This window comes from Trachymyrmex cornetzi, unplaced genomic scaffold (genome assembly GCF_001594075.2).
Source record: "Trachymyrmex cornetzi isolate Tcor2-1 unplaced genomic scaffold, Tcor1.1 scaffold227, whole genome shotgun sequence".
Lineage (NCBI taxonomy): Eukaryota > Metazoa > Arthropoda > Insecta > Hymenoptera > Formicidae > Trachymyrmex > Trachymyrmex cornetzi.
The window spans coordinates 58,130-78,567 of record NW_017296923.1 but is presented as its reverse complement, the minus strand read 5'-3'; the positions used below and the strand labels follow the sequence as shown (position 1 = coordinate 78,567).

The 20,438-nt window shown below is 42.0% G+C and overlaps 1 protein-coding gene across 1 annotated transcript in view; it reads left to right on the top strand.

Annotated features, from left to right (window-relative positions):
- The window catches only part of Ten-a (Teneurin-a transmembrane protein), a 496,598-nt gene extending 476,166 nt beyond the window's left edge, over positions 1 to 20,432 (top strand). Inside the window, exons 17-27 of the mRNA XM_018506604.1 lie at positions 563 to 715; positions 6,150 to 6,269; positions 8,937 to 9,121; positions 9,572 to 9,723; positions 10,092 to 10,750; positions 10,841 to 11,076; positions 11,800 to 12,902; positions 13,098 to 13,320; positions 13,458 to 15,448; positions 15,601 to 15,784; positions 15,870 to 20,432. Of these exons, the coding sequence (XP_018362106.1) occupies positions 563 to 715; positions 6,150 to 6,269; positions 8,937 to 9,121; positions 9,572 to 9,723; positions 10,092 to 10,750; positions 10,841 to 11,076; positions 11,800 to 12,902; positions 13,098 to 13,320; positions 13,458 to 15,448; positions 15,601 to 15,784; positions 15,870 to 16,831 (5,968 nt within the window). The 3' untranslated portion in view covers positions 16,832 to 20,432. The remainder of the gene's footprint in view (positions 1 to 562; positions 716 to 6,149; positions 6,270 to 8,936; positions 9,122 to 9,571; positions 9,724 to 10,091; positions 10,751 to 10,840; positions 11,077 to 11,799; positions 12,903 to 13,097; positions 13,321 to 13,457; positions 15,449 to 15,600; positions 15,785 to 15,869) is intronic.
- Positions 20,433 to 20,438: the final 6 nt, after the last annotated feature.

The window sequence follows — 20,438 nt, the reverse complement described above, 5'->3', positions numbered from 1 at the left end:
CGGTGCGTATAACAAGGTCCATGTTGTCGTCGAAGACTATTCCAGAAGTCGAACATTTAGAGTATTGTTTTTGTCCATTGTCCATTCGTCTCGTAATATCGCTGGAATATTGATTACACTTCCTAGTATACTTGCGGCCAACACTTGCACTCGTTTAAAAGTTTCAACAATGGGATATTGTTAATTATCTCTCAATTTAACTAAATCATAACTAAACTTAAATAACACACATTAACATGACTACTGAACATTTAATAATGCTATTTGAGGCTTATTGACATATTTCAACATTCATTGGTTTAAATAAACAATTATTAAATACCCATTATTTTCATTACTTGTCTTTAGAGTTTGTAAGCTTCGTGAATACCTCGACATTTTTACTATCAGAATTCTCGTATCTCCTTCGAGAAGTTATTTGCGTTAACATGATTTTTAAAGCGCGTTCGCTCCAAACGAGAAAGATGCTCACGGATACAAGCGCTCCATCGTGAATCAAGTATTCAGACTGGCATTGAGGTTGCTCGGACAGCGTAATCAATATTCGAGAATCGTCCCTCAGCCCGGGCCCTAGATCGACGCCGATGGAATCTCCTCTCGTTGTCGGTCCAGGCGATCCTTTCGACCCTGGTTACACCGAACTGATAAGAGTTTCCCTCGGGTTGCTCCATCAGGGTGCCCGCGCCAAGGGTGGTGTCATGGGACACCATCCCCGGTTGAAATGACGCCGTGTATTAACATACAACCGGTTATTCAGCCATTCGTTTTTCCGGACCCTATATATAAATATATATATATATATATTATATATATATATTATATATACATCATTATATATACATATGTGTATGCGTTGCGTAGTTTCCAACTTGTGTCTGTCACATTGTATACCACTCTATGTTGAATGAGTCCGAGAGTGACTGCGTTCATGTTGCGTGACTGGAAGAATCGCGTGTGTGATGGGTACGCTTGATTAGTGTGTGTCTACGTCTATTGTTTCTGTAATGGCGTGCGGAACATTGCGAGGAGCACTCGCGGGGTCTCCGTGCCGGTCCAGCCGGTGCCGGAACGGAGCCGAAGACGGGAAAGGTCCGGAACGCGACTAAAGATCGCGGCGGATAGTTTTAACGCGCGCGGTCAAAGTCGCACGCGATCGCGTTTGCAATAGTAGAAAAATTGCCGTTTCGGGGGCAATTGCTCGAGAAACGATTGCTCGCGCAATGCTGCGCACGCGCCTTCGTTTTTTGCCCGCAAACGCGGGTTCTGTGACCGTGGTAACGCCCTTTCTTCTCGTTGGTTTTTCCCACACGTAGTACGTTCTGGAGTTCCTTTACACCGCGGTAAGTTGCAGCTCAAGCTCTCGCTAATCGTTCATTATCCAAAAGAAAAAAAAAAAAAAAAGAAAGAACAAAGTATCATCTATTGCTCGTTTCGCTCGTACATTCATCTTACATGTCTTTCGTATGACCCATTAATATGTAACACTTATGTATTTATATATCGAACCTTTAGCCTGCCTTTACACTGTCATTACTTTCCTAACGTTTCGTTCTGTCTCTTTTTCTGCCTTCTTTATTTTTACGCCGCTCATATAACAGCCTGTTATCATTTCTCATTATACGAATATTTGCGTTTCGCTAATGTTTGATCACACTTTGCTTATTTGTCTCTCATCTCTTTCATCGAACGCCATCTCCTATTCTACTTCGTCCACTCTCTTTCTCTTTCTCTCTCTCTCTCTTTCTCTCTCTCTCTCTCTCTCTCTCTCTCTCTCTCTTTCTCTCTCAATCACTCTATCTATCTGTCTGACCTATCTGTCTTTATTCACTTTCGCGCCTCATGGCCACGCTCGCGTTGATACGTACAGGAGATGAGTCGTTGACGGTTTTTGTGGCGGTTTATCCCGCTCGAGGTAGCGCCGCGTGCGCGCGTCTCTCGTCGGGTTTCCGTCTATATTTTTATAAAAATAGTCGAATACATGTTCGCAAATAAAAACGCCATGGACTTTGAAAAAAACATACGAACGAGAAACAATCCTCCTTGTATTGATATCGAATTTACAACAAATATTCGGTAACCTACTTTTTTAAAATCCTCTTTGTAGAACACTCTCTCTGGTTTTGTAAAATCCACGTCAGAAATAGATCCAGGGCGAAGTTTAATGCAGGAAAAAAAAGGAAACGGAATATTTTGAAAATAAGCATTATTCTGATTCTGAAGATTCTATTTCTGATCGCTGTTCATGGTTAAATTCTTATATTCAAGACGTTCTAAGGCCGGAATCAAACTATGCATTGAAGATTGAGATTGAAGATTAAAGATTGAAATTTCACCAATGAGGACAAAGAAATTATGGCTCCTTTTGTTTTGATTGGTCAAACTTCAATCTTTCAATCTTCAATCTCATTCTTCAATGCGTAGTTTGATTCCGGCCTTAAGACGTCACGGATCAATCAGAAGGCCGTATCAATATCTTAAGACATTATTTAGAACAGTCTTGAAATAAGAACGAACTCTGAATATCGGCCTATATGCCGTTTTCTTTTTATTATAATATACAGAATCTCATTAGTTATCGGGTTACCTTTTATCTCGCTTATATATAATAGAAAATATATAATATGCTTGTACGCATCATCAGGGAGCGTCTGCCCATGAGCAAAACTCTTCACGTATACATTAAAGTCAACCGTACGAATTGTCTCTGTGTTATCTGTGATATGTCGTCAGATTGTTGTCTCCCTTTTCTGTTATGTCTTGTCTTCTTGTCCCTTAGATGCGTTAGCCATATGACTGATATACATAATAGTATGTTACGAGTCGTGTACTTACGAACCTGGTCTTGTGTTGTTTGTGTTTGCCAGGCTTGCACTTTATGTACCATCCTGTCGAACTTGTCTTATAGTGAACGTCCTAGCATTTTACACGAACGCTGACCTTATTGCGCGCCTCTTGCGTGAACGACTCTGTTGCGTTCTTTTTATTATATCGTTCCTTTTTCTATCATATTATATATATACATACGATACGAACACGAGATAATAACTCAACAAGTGTACATGTTCGCTTTCTGTTCTATCGACGGATCGGCAAGTATTGCTAATCGGCACCGTACAGTTCATGATGAAGAACCCTAAAGGACCGTCTCTCCTTGTCCCTTGTCTGCGTCTATTATCACCTGTCTAAAATGTGCCAATAACCCGACACCAACGCCCTGTGTCTGTCTTTATCCGATATCCGAGGAAATCGAAACCCACCGAAATTATCACACCCAGACCCGGCCAATCCCAAGTTCTACTCTCGTCCGTCTACCCCCGAGATTCCCGCTTTACTAACTTAACGATGCTTCTTTCTGGCGCGAAGTACTTACTGAAAACAACGAACATTTGTTAATTCCGCTGAAATTATTTCGACTGAAAATTTCGCGATCTCTCGTGCGTCTTGGTATTTCTCCGAGATCGGTCCTCGACGTCCTCGTTCGCGCGAGAACGACGGAAGAGAGGCGGAGAGAGAAATAGAAAAGACATATAAATCGAGAGAAAGATTCATTCAAAAACAGAGAAAGAGAATGAAATCGTCGATGACCATTTGCTCGTAAGATTCGGCGGAAAGAAAGAAAAAAAAGAAAGAAAAGAAAATTAGCTAGATTAACAATTCCTAACGGCGTTAGGTACGCGTCGCGCGTGTACATTCTCTTCTTTCATTATTTGCATATAGGTTGACTACGACTGCCTTTAGAAATCTCGGTGCATTCGAGCATCATCCGTTTTTCTTTTTCTGTTTATCATTCACTATGGGTTTGGACGTACAGTAGTGACGACTGTGCCTGCCACCTTGCTATGCTCGCACTTGGAGGATCAGCGCCCGCCTCCCTCCGGCATAGTTTGATCTCCAAGCCACTCGAAACGAAGGCACGATCAGTGATCGAAACCGATAGCATTGTCTGACAGTGATATCGCATTTCGTTTCTTCGTATATGTGACAAAAAAATCAAATCTGTGTTATTCGCAACGGCAGAGAAGCGATTGGCGAAGAATATAGAATGTAGACGAACTATCAAGGAAAACAGTGAATAATTTTTATAATTTGAAAACTTGAGTATTTTATATAAAATTCAACTACTTCATTCTTGCGAAAATGAACATGCATTTTTAATTTACATGAAAATAATCGAGTATTGTCTAATTATTATTACTTATCTTATATCACTATAGTTCGTTCAATATCTCTTAAACATACTGCTATAAGTTATTATAATATAATATTATTATATTATACAAAGAATCTTTCTTGATTTTTTTTTTATTTAAAAGAATAAGGCTGTCACTAGTTTGGACAAAATGTCGATACTTTAGCGATTTATAAGAAATTAACAAAAGCGTCAATATATCCGGCGCACTTTTATCTAACGGCAAGAGCCGATCTCGTCAAAATAATCCCGGTTTCGATCCCTGAGCATCCATGGAATTTACTCGATAATCACGATTACGACAATTAACGGAAACGGTCGATGGTCTTATGTTGTGTGACGTTGTGACCATCGATGTTACGCGGAGCGTTGGGGACGCGTGATCCTCCAAGAACGAATATGCCCCCATACGCAATCCCTTAGAGACTGATAAATATATATATCTATATATATCTACATACCGAATGCATATAAATGGGTATATAGCTTGTTACACGGCGCGGGGGACCGTAGCTCATGTCGCACGTGCCGCGTTACATTCGTTACTCGGCCGGCCCAACGGGTGGTGTAACAAGCTATATACACACATGCGAACGTGTCGCATATATATCTCTTATATACATTATATATATTATCTACGTACCTATATACATCGACCTCATTATATTCAGCACTACACAAATCGCTTAAAATATTCAGCTTCATAACATTTCAACTTTCTCTCGCCGAGAGTCCAGCCTCCCTGGCCTCGTACATCCATTTCTCTCGATCCCTCAATTCCGTCCATGAAAAGTTCATATGATACGTCTATTATTATATTACATATTACATATCTCACGCCTACTACGTATCTATATAACATGACTGCATGCCTTTTACTCTCTCACGAGATAATTTTCCTACGAATTTTCCTCCCCCTCCCCCCTCCCCGTCCCAACTCTCATCCATTCGCTTCGGGACGGAGTATTATGTCTTCTTTTTTTTTCTTCATCTTCTTTTTCTCCCTTTTTTTCTGGTCTCTGAAAATCCTGAAAGTCAGTGCCGAGAAGAATGTTCCCGCCTCGCTGCCATCGCCACCACCGCGAATGCTGATTTTCGCGAGCACAATGCATCGTCGACGCACTGCGCGTGTTCCGCTGCCCCCGCCGTCCAACCTCGCAACCCTCTCCACTCTCCCCCTTACCCGTTCCGCCACCCCCTCGCCTACGCGGCATTGTTCTATTTGTAAAATCAATTTGTATCGCTCCTCGATTCAGCCAGAGGCATTAGCTTCCCTTGTACGTGGCAACGCGGCCGTCGAATGTCGGCCGAATGGAGTTGCGGATTGTATTGGCAGCGAAGTGAGAATATTGGATCGCATTGAACCGTTGACCGCGGAAGCTGATTTAACAGGCGAAATCGATTGCTCATGTCCGCGCTCGCGTAAAGACACTGGTCGTGCATCGACCGAGTAGTACGATCGCATTACTCGTTAATTAGGCGGGCACTAAGTGGGTATTAACAGTGCCGCCGTTGTTCGCGGTGAGATCGCAGAAAATTTAATCGCGATATAATTCGACCGTACGGCTTCGGAATCAATCTTATGAAAGTGTAAAGTGTATTAATGATTACGAAAATAATTAAATCGAAAATTGTTGAAGCACGGCATTTATTTCTAAATTAAAGGTTAATGTACAATTCTATGATGGTATTTGTGGTTAGATATTTTGAAATGTATTTCCAATATATTTGTATTTAAGTTACGGACAATGTTTCGAACGGAACGCCGTGAAAATTTACGATTTTTTTTTTTTTACAAAATTTTACCTATCTTCGCTTCAACGCGCGCAAAATTGCATTCCGATCGTGGATAGATGTAAATTGTGAGAATGCTTCGTTTTAAATCAGCATTGCGCGGATTAATGGGTCGACGAAACGATCCCACTTCGGTGGACCTCGATATATCTGTAATTTGTAACAGTCGAGTTGCGGTGATGCGAGGCCAAGTTGTTACCGAACAAGGACTCGGAATAGTAGGCATCAGAGTGTCCGTGGACAGGGACTCGCGCTTTGGATTCACCTTGACTAGAACAGACGGATGGTAAGAATTAATAGTCCACTTATTCTATATTACCCAGTTTCACATCGAATTCGATTATTATACACTGTTAAATTTATATCAAATTATATCCAATTTGAGTTATTTTTAATCATTTCTATAGTTTTTTACTGTTTCAACTCAATATATAATCAGTATGTTATTAATTTAACTAAAACAATGAAGTCAAACAATTTAACTAAAAAAAATGTGTTAAATTTGATATAAATTATTATGTACTTAGTGCATTCGTTAATATAGACGTTGTTTGCTTTGAAACTAAGTAATTTAATCACAGAATGGATTGATTTACATTTTCATACACGTAAAAGTTAAAAATAACAAAATGTTATTTAACTCAAGGGATTAGGTTATGATTGCTCTCTAACAGTGTATGTGTTAAAGTTAGTAGTTTTTCTAAATTAAAATGATAAAATTTACTTTAAAGATGAAATGATGAAATACTTAGAGACGCCAATGGCAGATTTATTTTGCAAATCTTTATCCGAAATATTATCATTAAAATAATTTTAAATATCATTATGTCTAATAATAATTTTTAAGATTTGACTGATGTGCTAAAAAGAAAATAAAGGTCGATTATCATAGTGCGTATCCAGATATTAAGCCAATTAAAAGACTTTATTTTTAGGTAGATTTACTTTTTAGCCTAAAAAGTCAGACGAAATGCCTGAATTGGAATAATTTCATGAATGCATATAAACGATACAAATGATTTTAAACGTGCATTCTGGTTTGTCCCTAATAGATATGGTAATGGATAGTAATTCATATTAATATTTCACTACTACACACGTAAAGGCAATTATGCTGTTCGTATTTTAAGCCGATGTAGTTATTACTGTGGCATAATATTATTTTGAAAGAGGGATTTGCACGATTAATGACAGACATCCATAACGTAAATGACGGATACCACGGGCATAATCCAGATTATTATATATGCATTACCATCGCGCTCTGAGAACACATTTAAGAGCCGTAATATCTCTAATCTGTATCTGCTAATTGTTGATTATTCTTGAGTGTCGTGTGTGAAATAAGTGGGTCGGTGCTATCGCGGATAATATATTACCGGCGATAGAAAGGGATTCATGGAAAGAGTTACGCCCGTTGTTACATCCGTGTTACATCCGTTTACAGTTATAACGGCGGTCAACACACACATATACGTATACATAGCCGTCATCATCGTTGTATTAGCATTTGCACATACGATGAGCACGACATGTAGGGTCGGGGCTGGACGTCCTGCGCGATAGTATCAAGGCTGCATTGTAATGAAAGAGGGAGGGGTAGGGGGATGTAGTCGGGAATGGCTACATCAGGCGAGGGTATACAGCAATCCTGGTGAGAATAATTCTGAAACAGGAAAGCGGAGGAGTTGGGATACTAGACCGCATCAAAGCCCGAGCTAATGATGTCGAAAGCTTACTAATTACTCCGTGCAAACCTACAGTACCACGGCTCGGTCCATGGCCCTCGGTGCATCGCGGATCGTCGAAATGCATTCGCATATATTGACCGAATCTACTCGTTACGAAACTTTGTTTCACTGGCATTCTCTTTCGATTTAATTCATATTAATCCAACGACCGGAACACCGCGCCTACTCGTAATTAATGTTCATAAATGCAAAATAACAAGCGCGCACGTATTATTCCATTCATTGACGCGCCTTCAATTATAATATCGTTACAGCGCATTATAACTTAGATGAATTTTTCGGCGTGTAATAATTTTACCGTGTATTAACGTAATCTGATTTCACATTTTGCAAATTTTTGCATAATCAAATTTTTAATACGCGAAATTTTGCAGAAAAATAAAATACAGAAATTATTTTGGTATAAAAGAAAACTAGTCTCGTAGAATATTTTATTTTGTCTCAGAAAAATTTGCCTTTATAAACGTGTATTATACAAATGTATGAAAATTATTTTCTAAATAGTTCAATGGGAACTTTAAATCTAACTATAAATAAAATTCAATAAGTACAGTGCTTTTATAAATCCTGTTAAAAATATGTTCTACAGTTTTTGTTCCACGCTCCAACTTTCAGAGAAGCCAGTAATTTTATATGAGAAGGGATATTACTTCATTAAATTCCATAGCGTACTTTTGAACCTAGGTACAAACTTAAATAACGAACAAGCTGAAAGGAAGAAATTACAATGCACGTATAAATAAAAATCTACTTCGTTCATTGTTCACGTCAATAAATAGGACTATAATCATAATAATCCTTCAAACAAGTTTTAAAATTACACATCTCGTTAATACTTTGAAAAAGGCTATTATTGTTCTTTTAGTAATTATTTATATCTCATTGAAAGTTTCATACACAACTTTGTTTCTGAAAAACAAAATAAAAAGATGTATCATTTTCAACAGAAATATTTTCATTATTTGCTGCAAGGTAAATTTTTTGTACAAGAAAGTATTTCAAAATTTTGCCAATTAGTAATACGTTTAGAAAATTAATCAAATAGGACGAAAAAACTTTCAAGACACTTTGCGTTCCAATTCTAAGGTCTCGTCAGACATTCATTCCCGGATAAAGTGAGCGCACTATCTTGATCGACCTACGTCGGGATTCTTACGTAATACCGGCAATGGAGTTCGAAATGCATTACGTACTTTGATCAGGTTCGACGTCCTGGTCAATGGTGGAGGCGCCGTGACGCTTCAATTCCAGCGCAGCCCCTTCAAACCCCTTACGAGGACCGTCTTCGTACCCTGGAATCAGATCGTGGTCCTGCCACCCGTTGTGATGATTCTTAGCAAGGAAGGCGAATCGTATAAATCTAACCAGCCGCCGAGCCCGGCAGTTGGTAAGCATCGAGCTTCGGATATGTATTACGGATTTTTTTCCTTTTTTATCTTTTTTTTTTCTTTTTTTTTGGTCGGTCGACCTGGTACACATATATCTCATCGTGTTACGTGTCGGATCGCGTTACCCATTAACGTCACAAACGTTTCGATAAACGCGCGTACGTGCTCGATCACCTGAAACCAATCCCGGCGCGCAGGGAAAAGAAGAGATAACAAAAGTAGCGAATGCACATTTTTTTATTATTTGCAAAAGTTCTGTTAAAAAAAAATTGGTGTAAGTAATTTATTACTGCTTTTCGCGACCATGTCGGATCGGATCGCGCGTTACACGTGCGATCTTCATAGGACCCTCGTTTTCAGAGTTGTTCAACGTGTGTGCCGTCTTTGTTCCGTCCTTGAGTGTTATACATTTTTGAGTTTCTTATCATTTACGGAGTACAATATAATAGGCTTCCCAGGGATTTCGATGGGACTCTTTAGCGAGCACGGTCCCTGCTTGGAGCACGATCACGAGACACTACGACCAATTATTGTTAGCACGTGGATGCCTGAGAAAGTTGGCGGTTTGCCTGGGAAGAGCTTGGTCTTTGCTGAAAGTCAAGTAAGTTTCTACTTCGTAAACGATTTAATATCATTACAACACGCTCGTTGCTTTAATCAAAATACAGTCTTGACTTTACCGTCATAGTTAGGATGAAATTTTTTAATGACATAATTATTATATCTTGATGACCGAAATCTTAACACGCCTGAATGGCAAGGATAGAAAGAGACACGAGATTTTAAATTAAAATAAAAGTTAAATAATAAATCTTATACGGTAAATAACGAACCTCATTATATGTTACGTGAGACAGAGATGCTTTCGAAGGGGAGCATCAAAGGACACTGCACGAATGTAACAATATTTACGATGGAGATTACAGCACTATGTGACCGTATTAACGCAACGTTAAACATCGCTTGCAGATCGTGCAGGAAAGCATCGCTATTCCGGGCTCCAATCTCCACTTGATGTATCAAAGCAGTCAGGCTGCGGGCTATCTCTCTACCGTGAGGATGCAACTGACCGGGCCGTTCATTCCGAAATCGCTGACGCACGTACACGTGCACGTGGAGATCGAGGGCTCGCTTCACACGAAAACGTACGAGGCCGACCCGAATCTGACACACACGTTTGCCTGGAACAAGAGAAACGTTTACAAGCAGAAGGTGTACGGCGTGGCGCAGGCGAGGATCTCGATCGGTTATCAACATTCCACTTGTCCGTCGGTGATATGGGAGACGCAGACGGCCACTTTGCAGGGATTCGACGTCGATATCTCCGATATCGGTGGATGGGGACTCGACATCCATCACCATTACAACTTTCACGAGGGGATCCTGCAGAAAGGCGATGGCTCTACTCTACATTTCAAACAGTATCCGCGCACTGTGAAAGTGGTAATGGGCACTGGTCTCCAAAGAAGTTTGGTGTGTCAGAATTGTGACGGTCTCGCTAAGGATGCTAGACTCCTGACGCCAGTGGCACTCGCCAGTGGACCTGATGGTAGCATATATGTCGGAGATTTCAATCTCGTGCGCAGAATCACTCCCGAAGGAAAGGTTTACACCGTTCTGATTTTGAGGTAAACTTTTTTTTTTACAAGATTTGCGAATCAAAAATTCAATAATGGTTCACATCTAATCCAAACACACCTTTATGCCATCTTTTGTAGTGCGACTCAAGTGGCGTATCAGTATTATCTGTGCATCTCGCCTGCTGATGGACACTTGTATATCAGCGACCCAGAGAAACATCAGATATTGAAAGCACTTTCGTTGGAACAAGTCCAAGATCCAAGCATTAATATCGAGCCCGTTGTTGGAAGTGGTGAGAGATGTATTCCAGGTGACGAGGGTCACTGCGGCGATGAAGGTCCGGCCATCCATGCAAAATTGGCTCATCCTAAAGGTGAAGGACAACTCAAAATACATCTGTCATTTTCTTTGAAAGACACTTGCACTATTAGAATAACATTGAATAATTTAAAAGATACTTTATAAAGTAACGAACATATACACATACATACCGGAACATTTGAGAATTAATATTTTATGAACGAGTAACCCCATTTGGATCACCCTCTTTTATTTTCAGATTGTAGTCTATAGGGAAATTTAAGCTATAATGTATTCGAATTTCGGGTCAAAAATAAAAAATTAAAAATAATGAATCTAATATTGAACAGAATTTAAAGAAATAATCTGCTTACTGCATAAACTCTTTTAAGAAATTTGTAATTACAAAGAGTAATATTAAGTTTCTAGTTTCGTTTTATTTGAAGTTCACCAGTGCTATGCACAGTTAGTATGATTTTCAATCTGACTTCCAAATCCTGATTACGAGCTCTGTGACACTAGACCTTCTTTATTGCAGATTACTAATCTTTTAGAATTTGACATTTTTAAACATTCCAACTCGTAACAAGAATCTTTTAAAATCGAGTTTCATAATAATCAGATTATTCCTTTATATCTAATTTTAGGCCAGAATTGAATTCAGCGATCTTGATAACTCTTAGATAATAAGATTTTCTTTGACTTTTTTTCTATTAGAAAGCTTACGTTCTCAAAGGATTAAAGGATTACTTGTAAAAAATAATTTAAAAAATATGTTTCTTGTTATGATTTACAGGAATCGCAATTGCGGCCGATAAAACGATGTACATTGCTGATGGAACGAATATTCGTGCTGTCGATCCTCGAGGAATCATACATACTCTCGTGGGACATCATGGTCATCATAATCATTGGTCGCCTGCTCCCTGCATCGGAGCCATTCCCGCACATCAGGCTCAGTTACAATGGCCCACCGGATTAACCCTAAGCCCATTGGATGGATCTCTGCATTTCATCGACGACAGGCTAGTCTTGAAACTCACCAGCGATCTGAAGGTGCGTGTAGTCGCTGGCACGCCTCTTCACTGTACCAGCAATGCAAATAACAACAATGGCAACGATGAACTTCCGAAACTAAACTCCTCGTTGACGACGAATTTGAAAAAATCAGACGAGGTTCTCGGGTCGGTGTTGGCTGTCGGTTTCAGTCCAACCGGCGAGCTGTACATAGCGGATCGCGATTCTCATCGAGTGAACTCTATTAGAATCGTCGATTCCTCCGGTAAAATGTCACACTTCGCGGGTCAACAACAGGAAAGACTGCGCGGTCAATGCGAATGCAACAATACTACACCCAGCACCAAGGACTTGGACACGTGCACCTGCACGGACGATACTAGCAGCACCGAAACGCTCCTCTCTTCAAACGCCAAGTTTACTGCAATATCTGCTCTGGCGGTTTCACCAGACGGTGTCTTGCACGTAGCTGATCAGGGCAGTCTTCATATCCTGGCTCTCCAGCCGTACCTTCCGAACCACGATGAGAACGGGGAGTTCCGCATCCCATTCCCACCTTCGAACGAAATCTACGTGTTCAATCGCTACGGTCAACACATTTCCACGAAGGACTTGACATCTGGAAAAACCCGTTACTCCTTCTTGTATAGCAAGAACACGAGTTTCGGCAAGTTGTCCACGGTGACGGACAGCGCGGGTAATAAGATTCAATTCCTGCGAGATTACAGCAGCGTCGTTAGCTCTATTGAGAATACTCAGGATCATAAATCCGAATTGAAAATCTCCGCGGTTGGATTCCTGGAGAAATTGTCTGAACGTGGCAGAGCGGAGATTGCTCTTGGTTATGACGGTTCAACAGGCTTGCTCACCAGTCGATCAGGAGTAAGTTAGAAATTTTTATTACTCTCTCTCATTTTTATAAATAAAGAATAGGTTTTGTTCATTTTGTCCATTGATTGAATATTTATTTTCTCTTCTTTATTTAATCATATATAATGAAAAAGTAATAGACTTTTAATGAATTAATTATATATATTTCTTATTGAGATGAAACACAATGTGTTGTTAAAATTTCAGGGAGATGAAACATACATATACAATTACGACAGTCTAGGACGTGTCACCGATGTAATACTGCCGACAGGCGAGAAATTGAAATTATTATCGGACTTATCTGACGACGAAGGTCTATTGGTTAAAGTGTCTGCTCCCTTACAAGCTTTATCTAAAGGTGATAAACAGCGAATCGTAGAATTTGAAATGAAAAATGAGAAGTCGAAGATGTTGACAGTCACTGACGGTATGTACTTTCTCTAATTTAATTAATTTTTGTTTAATCTATTTTCCTCGATATACAAATATATTCCAATTTTTTTTGCAAATATAATTAAAAATTGCATGAATATTATTATAATATGTCTTGTTTCTCATTTACAGGCACCAAACTCATGAAAGCGATTGCATTTACAAACAGCAGCCTGGAAGTGCTTCTGCCTGGTGGTGGTAGAGTACTTAGCGCGGCGACAACAAAACATCCGCTATTAAAGCCGGCTTTGCCGGTAGAAGCAGAAATGCTACCTATGTGGAGCTATCAATTGATGTCATTGGGCGAATTAACAAATACCATGACGACGACGTACAATTTGGTCGGAGAAGTTAGCCACCCTCAGCAAACGCTTAACAGAGAGATCTGGGTGAACGACACGCGAGTGATAAGCGTCGAATTCGAGCAAGCATTCAGCCGTGAGACATTTTATGATAAGGCGGGAACTCCCCTATTGACGGTGACCTTCGACCTGGCCGGTTTACCCTTGATCTGGCAACCGTACGAGCAGGGTCATAATCTCAGCATTACTTACGATCGATTTAACAGGATCGACAGTTGGAAATGGGGTGCCTCCGACGAATCATATGCCTACGACCGACATGGTCAACTGGCAGAGATCACCAATAGCAAGGACGGCACGAAACGATATACTTACAACGACTTCAACATGCTGTCCAAGATCACGCTTGCCAGCAACAGACAGTTCTCATTGCAATATGATGATGATGGTGGATTACGACATATCATTTTACCGTCTGAAACCAAACATTCCTTCTCCTGTCAGGCTTCTCTTGGTTTCCTTAGAGTGACATACACTCCACCTGGCAGCACTAGAGCCTATCTGCAGCACTACAGTCACGAAGGGAACCTGCTGCAAACTGTATTTCCGGGAGACGGAGCTCGAATCGTCTACAGATATCATACATCGGGACAATTAGCAGAGGTCGTTCACGGTGACGGCAAAAGCGAGATCAGATACACGGAGAGTGGACTACCTTCCGAAGTTATACACTCCGAGAGGGACGTGGAGTACAAATGGGATTATCAATATAGTGCAGGACTTCTGGTAGAGGAGCGAATAGACTTCGGCGCCAAGACTGGTCTGAGCAACGCCAAATTTACGTTCGAATATGATTCGAATTTCCGCCTGATCGCGGTACAGGGTAGAATAGGCGGCCAGACGCTGCCACCACACACCATGGCTTACAGTCCGAGGTCGGGTACGTTGGAGCAAATCGGTCAGTTTAAAGTGACGAGGCCGCAGTCGAACGAGACGACTGTGTTTGACGGTACCGCATTGTTCTCGCGCACCACAGACGACCGATTCCTAGAAACTCAAGTCACAGTGACGATCCATCGAATGGAGGTGTTCAGAATGGAGTTTACGCACGATTCACGCGGTCGCATCAATCAGACGAGAACGTACACGCGTAACGTCGCCGTTAATACGTACACCAACGTAAAGAATTACACATGGGACTGCGACGGTCAGTTAACCGGTGTAGAAGCGCAGGAACCATGGGGTTTCAAGTACGACGCCAACGGTAATATGTTGTCGCTCACATATCGAGGTAACACGATCCCAATGGAGTACAATGCCATGGACCGAATAGTCAAGTTCGGCGAAGGTCTCTACAAGTACGACAACCGGGGTCTGGTAGTACAGAATGCGAGAGAGGAGAGATTCAATTACAACGCCAAGGGTCTCCTTGTGCGCGCCACCAAACGTGGTCGTTTCGACGTGCGATACTATTACGATCACCTGGATCGCCTAGCCACAAGGAAAGATAATTACGGCAATGTCACACAGTTCTTCTACAACAATCAGAAACGACCGCACGAAGTGAGCCAGATATACAGCCCGCGCGATGGTAAACTGATGTCGCTGGTCTACGATGACAGAGGACATCTTATTTACGCACAAGTATACCGGCACAAATATTACATTGCCACTGATCAGTGTGGAACACCCATTATGATCTTTAATCAGTACGGCGAAGGCATCAGAGAAATTATGCGATCGCCTTATGGCCACATCGTTTACGATTCGAATCCATATCTTTACTTACCGGTGGACTTCTGCGGAGGACTTCTAGATCAGGTAAATAAGAATTTAATTCCACTTAATAATTAACAAAATAAAAAAAAATTTGATAACATAGAATAATAAAATTTTCATTCGGAATTAAACGCAATGATATTTCAAACGTTCTTTGCTATATTTCATATTTTAATGGTATGATCTATTTATAGGTCACCTCCCTCGTTCACATGCCAAATGGTAAGGTTTACGACCCGCTAATAGGCCAGTGGATGTCACCGCTCTGGGAAAACGTTTTGGATCGCGTAGACAAACCAACGCACCTACATCTTTATAGATTTAACGGTAACGATCCAATTGACGTCAGACACACGGACAGACCAAGTCAACCAACTGGTAAGTTCTACAATATCATCGATGAATTAATTTACATTCTATCCGATTTGAATCAATATACATTCGGCGTATTTTTATCTTGCAGATCACATATCATGGCTGTCGCATCTCGGATACGACCTGAAGAGTTTAGCACCGCAGCTATTCCCGGATGAGTTACCGGAAAGCCTCGTTCCGCGAGCGCTTGGTCCAGGAACTTCTATATTCGGTAAAAAGAAAAGAACACGCAATCTGGGCGTTCAATCTGGTTTCCTCGCGCACATCGCCCAACGGCATTCAGGCGACGCGGTGAGCCTGTCTGCACCACCACGATCTGCCTTGAAGAAGGATACGAGCGAGCTGATACCAAGTCGTCTAGGTGCGGCGTCCGATCCGCCGTTCGGTAAAGGTATCCTGGTATCGAGAACTGCTGATGGCCAGGCGGTGGTGTCCAGCGTACCCAGCGCTAACGCTATTTATGGCGACGTGTTTACATCCGTGTTCAACCGCTCGTACTTCCTGCCATTTACGTTCGTCGTGCACAGCGCACAGCAGGACGCCTTCTACTTCGTCAAAGAGGAAACCTGGCGTGCCAGCGAGGATCGTGGTCAGCTGAAACGATTAGGAGGTCAAGTAAACACCACGTTCCATGAGAACGAGAATGGTAGTGGTAGTAGTTCGTTAATCGATGTGAAGATACACGGTGCCAGCTATGTGGTGAACTTGCGTTACGGTACCACGGCAGAGAAAGAAAAGCAGAGACTACTGCATCACGCTAAGGCGACCGCTATCAGGAAGGCATGGCATCGGGAACGTGAAGCCCTTAAAACGAACACTCCCACATCCGTCGAGTGGATGGTTGCCGAACAGGATGAGATACTGAAAGTCGGCCTCGCATCTAATTACGAGGGCGAGTACATACACGACGCGCAACAGTATCCCGAGCTCGCGGAGGACCCTTACAACATTAGGTTCGTGAAGAAGGCCGTCGATCAGTCGAGCAAGAAACGACGCAGGAGGAGAGGCGCGCCGTCCTGTAAGCTCTGGTGGTTAGATAAAATGTGCTAGAGCAATTTGAGAGTCAGTCGTATCGTCCCCTCACACGGGGACATTGTCCAGTATCGAAGCCGCGGGACTTTCGAGTGAGCGACACCGACAGGTAAAGAGGTAAAAAGAAAAACCGGAAACGTGAAAGTCGACGGAAGGAGGTAAAAAAATGCCGCTGTAGCACGCTGTAGCGCAGCGTCCGTATATATATGCACGCGCATATATATAAACGTACTGAAAACTATCAAAAAGTTTTATACCAAAGTCTATTTGTGTATTTCAAAGATGCCAAAAACACTATAACGTTATATTATATATAATAAATATATATACCACAAGGGGTGTATAGGGTACGTAGGGTGTAAGAGCGTTAAGCGCACGCGGAGGAACGCGGGTTTCACCGAGTATTCGCTCCACGGACCAGCTGCGCGACCGATCCGCGATTGGCAAATCCGCGAAAGCCTTATAAGCGACGTCGGGAGAGGAGAGAATGAGAATCGAGAGTGTGCCGGATTTCAGACCATGCGAGCCTGGAAGGGAAAGAGGAGGAACATTGTGAAATTTCCTTTAGGAGTCCGACGTGACGTGAACGCAGCTAATAATCAGCTTACAGGTTTGAATTAAATTCCAGAATGTGAAGTTACTGATTACGTTCGTACGAGGCAAGGCCGGCAAGCTCGTGGAGCTTGCGCTCGAGGCCTAAAGTAAATGATAGACCGTGGTGCCGCGCGTGCAAATCGTGCACGGTACACCGCATCGATACAAGGTAATTATAGTTATAACGCGAAGAGTGAGGAGAAAGAAGAGAGAAGAAGAGGCCATTCATAGTTGAGAATGACGAAAAAGAGAGAGAGTGAGAGAAACTAGTCAATACATAGCTTTACATTGACATAGCAGCCTTCTTCGGCGTAGGATAAATGCGAGGATAGTGAGAATCGGGAGGAGCGATGCTGTTGACGACGACGTTGACAACGACGTTGACGAGCCACGTGTGTGCGCTGCCCACGATATTTTAACGTCGTACTTAGAAAAAAAGCAACGGCGGGTGTGATGCAAGTACGGTATTCGCACGATGACGAATACGATGCAGAAAACGGCGGCGAGCGCGAAAATAAATCTCAACCATGAATGGCCTTGGCGAGAAGTGACAGAGGATTGAGGAAGAGGAATCGGAGGAGAGACGATCCTCACGTATCCTTGAAGGACTAGGAGCCAACGATCGTGCGGACTCGATCGTGCGGTCTCGAGCTTGAATTCCGTTCGCGGCTTTAGACAATTAAGGACGAGACGAATTTGTATTATAAAGTGGTGCTTTTCTTGTATGGCGAGAGAATGAAGAGAGTGAAAGAGAGGCGGAGTGAGAGGTGATCGAGCGAGGATGAGCGTGCATGAGGTCGTCGAATACCAATAGCGAGACTAAACGTATTTTTAACATGTGGATGTGTCCTATCCGTAGCGTAAGCGTTCCCGATCGTCACCGATCGGTGATCTAATATCGCATTGTCGTGCGCGCGAGTGTGTGGGAAAATAGTCGCTCGGGATCGACGGTGGGTATCCTTCGATGACTCTCGGAGATGATCGCGGAGGGAAATGCGAGCCGGGCGTGCGAGCCGATGTCTGCGTATAAACCGGAAACGGAGGAAATTTGCAAGAGGGATAAACTCATTATCGGTAAAAATAATACGTATACAATATCGCATATTTGTGCTTGCTGGATATGAACGTAACGGACGTTAACTATGTTTCCTTATTGAAAATACTAAGTATGTGTATCTCCAAAATTACTGCCCGTCAAGTAACGATCGTTTCGCCCGTGTATATGTGTATGTGTGTGTATGTATGTATGTGAGTATGTGTGTGTGCGCCGATCGCCTGCGCACAAAAACCCATATACGTGCATCGAACCATCTTTAACGTCGAAAATTCCTCTCATTATCATCCCATCGATCCTCCTCCTTCTCCCATTCCTCACATTTCCCTTCATCTTCCAAACTCCATGAAGATTCCGAATCTGTCGATTTGTCGCACGTATTGTTTGTTCGCGTCTCCACGAACGTTCGTACTCGCCATTGATATTTTGCAACGCGGCTTTAGAGACGGTGCCGTTTATGGATAGTTAGTGGCACAACGACATTGCTGTCTGAATAGATGAAGAATAAAAAATGTTATCTATATGCTGAGTGTATAAAAAAGTATATATATATATATAGAGCGAGAGAGAGAGCGAGAGAGAGAGAGAGAGATTTAGGGAAGCTTCGTAATGTATTTTTAACTCGAGCGAGTGTTTAGATTTATAACACCCAACAACGCAAAATCGTGAAAGACTTCCGAGAGATAGTCAAACGATGTGTGAAAAATTAGGCCGTCTTTACGGCTTCTTTTACGGTGTCATGTTGCCTGGGCAATTTTAAACCGCGGTCCAAGACGAGCTCCTCCTGTCGGAGGCACGCGCGCTCGCACGTGCCAACGAGGTCGCAAGGGCGATCCTTTTTGTACATTTCAGGTCCTCGTTTGCACGCGCGAAACGACACGCGAAAACGGAACTCACTAAAATCGCGCCGTGAATACCTATCCCCGCGCGTTGCTCATCATTGCGTTTCTCTGGCAGACGGCCGCGCGAACGGGCTCGATCGTCGAGCCGCATTCCTCCCTCGCTTATCTAAGCGTAACCGACACGATTCTATTTCGCTTTGTTTTAACTTCATCTTTAGAAAGCACTCATATATGAAAATAGCGAAAATTTTAAAATCTATTAATTAATTAATTAATTAATCTCGAATAATTTGCTGTGACTATATTAAATCGATTTCTTAGAAGCAATCGCTTTAAAATCGTGTTTAAATTCAATAATAATACAATCCCCGGCTATATTGAATAATTCTATCCAGTTATTGTAACTGTAACAATGAGACAGCTACCGTCTTTCAGCAGTGGTGATAATTTCGCGAGAATATATATATTTGAGGGTGATTTCCGTTAATCTTCCGAGGGCTTCTGCTTTCTCTAGATAAGCGAAATAGGAGTGCTTCGACATTCGTGCACATCTAAACACTCATCGTTTTCCCTTGGCCAGCCAACCCCCTCACACTTGCTCCTCCCACTGCCCTTCACACTGCCCTCACACTCTTGATCTTTAACCGCATTATCCGCTGTTGGATCCGGCAACAGTGCGTTCAAGAAGAATCGACTATTTTTTAAATATCACGTGTCAAATTAATGAGCGGGCCAGGTAGCCGCGATATACATGTCGCATGGGCGGAGACCCCAAAAACTCGACTCGAGGCCCGACCCCGTCTTACGCGATTATATTAGAAAAAAAAAAATTCATTCTCTAACTTCCGTGAAGTTTCATCTCTCGTTTTTGCGAACTCGTTCCAGATTCGTTCATCCCCCGCGACCGCCCGCGGGGGATCGCGACAACTCCACGTACTTCTCTAAATAAATAAATAAATAAAAAGAAACGAAGTAGAACGCGCGAAGAAATAACGATTATGTGAAATAAATAAATAAATAAATATAAATATATATGAATATATTGAGAAGAAATATAAATATATATATGTACACACGAGAGGAGCTAGAGTGGCCAATTATAGCAGTAACCGTCGATCCACGAATTTGCGGCGCG